At 35.6% G+C, this 4,953-nt stretch overlaps 1 protein-coding gene across 1 annotated transcript; it reads right to left on the reverse strand.

Moving 5' to 3' along the window:
• Positions 1-3,858: 3,858 nt before the first annotated feature.
• On the reverse strand, positions 3,859-4,953 carry LOC141664648 (uncharacterized). The gene has a single exon (XM_074470601.1). It carries the CDS (start codon positions 4,951-4,953, stop codon positions 3,859-3,861), a length of 1,095 nt encoding a protein of 364 aa, XP_074326702.1.

Below are 4,953 nucleotides of genomic sequence, written 5' to 3' on the forward strand. Positions count from 1 at the left end.
ACGTTTCCTATCCGCTTGCAAATTTGGAGCTTGGTCCTGTTCATCTTATCTATCTGATGTTGTATGATGAAAGAAGAAGCAAGGGTGAGCAGCAAGCCCACCAAAATAATATGTATAATGATTAACAATATATGAGCCTTCTCATAGTACTCATGAAAGTCTTGGTCAAAAGAAATGAACCAAGTTGATATCTTAATGCGATGAAGTCGCAAAATATTCAGTATATATATACACACATATACTTTTCAAAATATGGGAAGTCCTCTTCCATGCATAATACACACAGAGTTCCAGTGTATAACTGTATAAAAATATCGTTGCAAGGTGATCTCATATATATAACCTTGTCTCAACGTTTTTCTGAAAATCTTTGTCATGCATAAGATAATCATTTACTAGATATAAGTTTAAAAAATGAAGTTACAAGATACTCCAATATACTTATATCTTTTCCAAATACTACTTGAACTACCACCGTTCAAGTTATAATTAGTTTCAAAAGTTCATCACACTGATGAGACTACAAGATAAGACTTGTATAGATTCAATCTTTGAAATATTTTGAAGGAAATGAAGTTATGATATACCTCATTAAGTCCCGATATATATATACACCTATATATATACATACGTTTCCTGAAAACCTCTGTCATGTAAAGTATGAACATAATTGCAATATCCAATAAATTTGGAAAGGAAAGAATTTTGGCATAAACCTGATATCTTGCTAATCAGGCAAAGATACTAATAAGTAACCTTTTCTACTAGTAGATGGACGAATTCCCCACTGGTCATCACCCTGGTCGCAGTAGGACCTTATGCTGGACTGCCACTCAGCCACTTATGCATTTGATGGACTCCCACTGAGCCACTTACACTATCATGGACGCCCACTAAGCCCATGTTGCTTATGCCGACTCAATAGATGGACTTACTTCCCGAACGTTGGGTAAGTAATCAATTCATTTACCAAAACTGCAACCTTGTTGCGAATATAAAATACACCATAGAGCCGGATCCCTCAGGTTTTGAGCGAGTATTTAAATCCCCTTTAAAAGGAAGATCTTAAATATAAAAATGAGTTTTGGGATCCGCTCTAACCTTTAAAAATTATTTTGAAGACTCGAAAACACTTTAAAGAGTGTTTGGAGTAATGCTGATTTAATGAAGTAAATCAGTCCCAATATATTTAGAAAATGTCTGAATATTATTATTTAAATAATATTCTCATAAAGATAATCCTTATAAAAATAATCGAAGTAGAAGTATTAAAACTTATACTTGAAATGGATATTAAATAACCAAAGATATACTTATATAAAAGTACTATCTTTATTTGAATAATCGAAAATAAGTTTGATTATTGACACCTTATTCTTTAATGAAATAAAGAATATATTTCAGTAAATAATCGGAGTCATAGATCCTCAAATGAATATTCAAAATAATATTCAATAAATAAAATAAAAGGAGTCATAAGTCCTCAGATGAATATTCAAGTAATATTCATTAAATAATATAAATGAGTCATAAGTCCTCGAATGAATATTATAAATAATATTCATATAATAAAATAAAGGAGTCATCAGCCCTCGAATGAATATTCGAAATAATATTCATATAATAAAATAAACTTAAGGTTATCGAATAAACCTTATTCGATTAATAGTTTTGAAAACTATAACCATATATATATAAAAATATATATATTATACTCGGGAACATCGACTCCCGGTTTAGAAATATGTTCACCTTTTGATCCCTTATACTAAGGGTAACTCAAATACCGCTTATCTCTAGCATAGGTATTATCAACTGAATCAACAGATATATGTATCAAGAATACGAAACAGGCATGCATATATACCATATCACATGCAACAATATATCGCAAGAATTTGCTAATTAACCATCATGCATCTATCACAAGATAATGCATATACATATGTATATATCACAACAATAGTATAACGGGTAGAAAACTTGCCTGAGCGACTGGGGTTGATAAAAGGCTCGGGACGAGTCTGGTAACCTATAAACAACAAGTAAGTTGGAATTAAACCAAAGTCACTTGTAAATCTATACTTTAACTAACTTAGACTCTAACGCTTGTTTTGCGCTTACTGATTCTCCTAAGTCACTCGAGTACCCTTGGCTCCACCATTTTTAATAATTTAACCATTACGAGTTTTAAGGCGATTCCTTCGCGGGTGTCTTACCAACTGCCTATTACACCTTACATAAATGTTTCATACTTCAATTAGTCCTTTAAGGTGTTTAACCTATGTTTCAAAGTAAGGCGAGGGGTAAGGGTTCGTTCGCGAAATGTCGTTACTTAAAACGGCCGTTTCTCCTAAATCGTTCATCGGAATCAAACGAACCACATATCAAAACGAAGCTCATAACATGAACTATCTACACATGAAAATGGTCAAAACCTAGCAGTGAGTTCAAGGGTTATGATGTTAAGAACAAAAACAGTCTACGGTAAATCGGGCATTACGACGGCTATATTTACGCGATTTCCCAAATTTTTATTCTACTCCAAACCAACCACCAATCAACCACAATTCATTCATACAACCAAAATCCATCCATACCATACTACAACAGCCCCAACACATCAAGTTCTCCAATTTATATTATTCTCAAACATGAATTAAAACTATACTTAAGTTCATTAATCAATAATCCAAGAATTACAACTCCAACTCATTACAAAACCAACCACACTCTAAGTCTACAAGAATCATGCTTCTCATGAACCATAACAACAAATCTAAACCTAATACTCAAAGTAAAGTTAGGGTTTGGAGGGGTTATACCTTCCTTGGAGAGTGGAGAATCAAGTAATTAGCTTGGAATCACCCTTAAAAGTCCTTATCCAAGCTTAATCTAAACAAAAACTCAAGAACAAGATTTTAAGTTCTTGAAAAATACTATTCACCCTCTTCTTCCATGATTTTTAGGAAGAGATTGTGAACGAATTTGAAGCTCAAACTTATAGGATAGCTATATCTATGCATAAGGAGTATTAGATAATTACCTCACTAATTAACAAGGCTTGGATTTTAGATTTTGAATTTTCCTTCTTGAAATAAAGAGAAAAGCCGAGAGCTTCCTTGAAGAAATGAAGTCAACTTTGTGTTTTTTTTGGTGAAATGAATTGTTTTGGCTTGGTTGATGTTGTTTTGTTTTGATTTATTACTTTTAACCATGGTAACTTTTGCATGGCCAAGAATCAACCAACAACACACTTCCTTTTTGTCATGCTTATGTCACCTTGTTATGTCATCCTCCCACACTTGTCCTCTTCTTATTGGTTTGATGACATCATCCTCACTAACCTCTTTGATTAGCTTCTAATTACTTGGCTAATGACCGCTGATCTATTATACGGTTCGCTTAACTTTCATTTTCATTTATCATTTGAGGGATCATACCCGGGATCTTATTACTTGGGTTTCCTTAACCTTTCTCAATACATTATATTCCTTTTATGATCCTCTCTTATAATCCTTGAATTTAAATCCTTTTTATCATGTTACCTTATACTCAATTCTTTCGGTATCTGGTGGATTTTCGGGAAAAATCAAAGTATTCGGAATTGGATTCTGACGATCTTTACATACACTTATATACCATATAGAGTACTAATAAAATCTCAGAATATCCATAACAGAATCCCTACATAGTGGGGCATGAAAAGTTTTCTCAGTCAGTAAAAACACTATTCATAAGGGTTTCAAAAATTTCCAAAAATTGGGGTTACTACATACGCTCCTCACCATTTTTGCACGAGAGAATAACAAATCCCTTTCCTTTAATATCCACCGTCGATCCATCCCCGAACCTTACTTAACCTGTCACATTTTCGTTTAGCTCCTTAAACTTGGATCTTTGTCCGGTCATATGGTTGCTTGCTCTATTATCCAGATACCATAAATTCGACTCCACTTGTTCACTACTTTGTTTGAGCTTTGGTACCACCTTCCTTTCATTTATCAACATCAGGTCTTCTTTCGTTTCTCTGTGTTCAGTCAGCAATAAAGCAGGCCCATCGTCTTCAACTTGATTCATATTCATTTCATGTTGTTGATCTCGTTCCTTTTGGGGTTTTTTACACTCAGCTGCGTAATGACCGTAAGCACTACAATTATAGCATCGTAGCCTGCTTTTGTCACGTCCACCACGACCACTGTTTCTTCCTCGGAATCTCTGGCTGGGGGAACCGTCAATATCACCTTTGTTGTTGCGTTTAATCCACTCGTCCCTTGTCAGTAACAACTTTCCATCAGCTCCTTCCCGTTTGGACCACTCCTCTTCTGTGAGTAAGAGCTGTCCTCCCCCATCTTCTGTTTGTCCTTTCACACGGTCCTCGTGAGTCTTCAAGGAACCCACAGCTTCCTCAACTGACATGGTGTCTAAATCACCGAACTGTTCGATGGTAGAGATAATGTGGAGAAATTTTGATGGTACAGCATGAAGCAGTTTTTTCACCACATAGCTCTCCTTCATCTCCTCTCCCAGAGCACGTATCTTAGTTACCATTCCGTTCAGCTTTAAATAGAACTCATCTAGCTGATCACTATCCTTCATACTCAAGGATTCAAACTCACTCCTTAGTGTCTGGATCCTGGCTTTTTTCACGCGCTCTGCTCCCTGACACATAGTCTCAATAGCCTCCCAGGCTTCTTTGGCTGTTTCTTTATCAGCCACAGATAATAGAATATCTTCAGGTATCCCCTGGTATGTGGTAGCCAGGGCGATATTGTCTTGTCTGTCATCAACTGCAGCTCCCTTTTCTTTGTTCTCGATTGCATTCCACACCCCCTGAGCCTTCATAAACACTTTCATCTTAAGTGCCCATGCTGTGTAGTTACTCCTGGACAACATCGGATAATTCAACCCTATTGCTCCTTCCTTCAGCTTGCTAGTCTCCGTAGTTGTCAT

The sequence above is a fragment of the Apium graveolens genome, chromosome 6 (assembly GCF_009905375.1).
Source record: "Apium graveolens cultivar Ventura chromosome 6, ASM990537v1, whole genome shotgun sequence".
NCBI classification, from domain to species: domain Eukaryota; kingdom Viridiplantae; phylum Streptophyta; class Magnoliopsida; order Apiales; family Apiaceae; genus Apium; species Apium graveolens.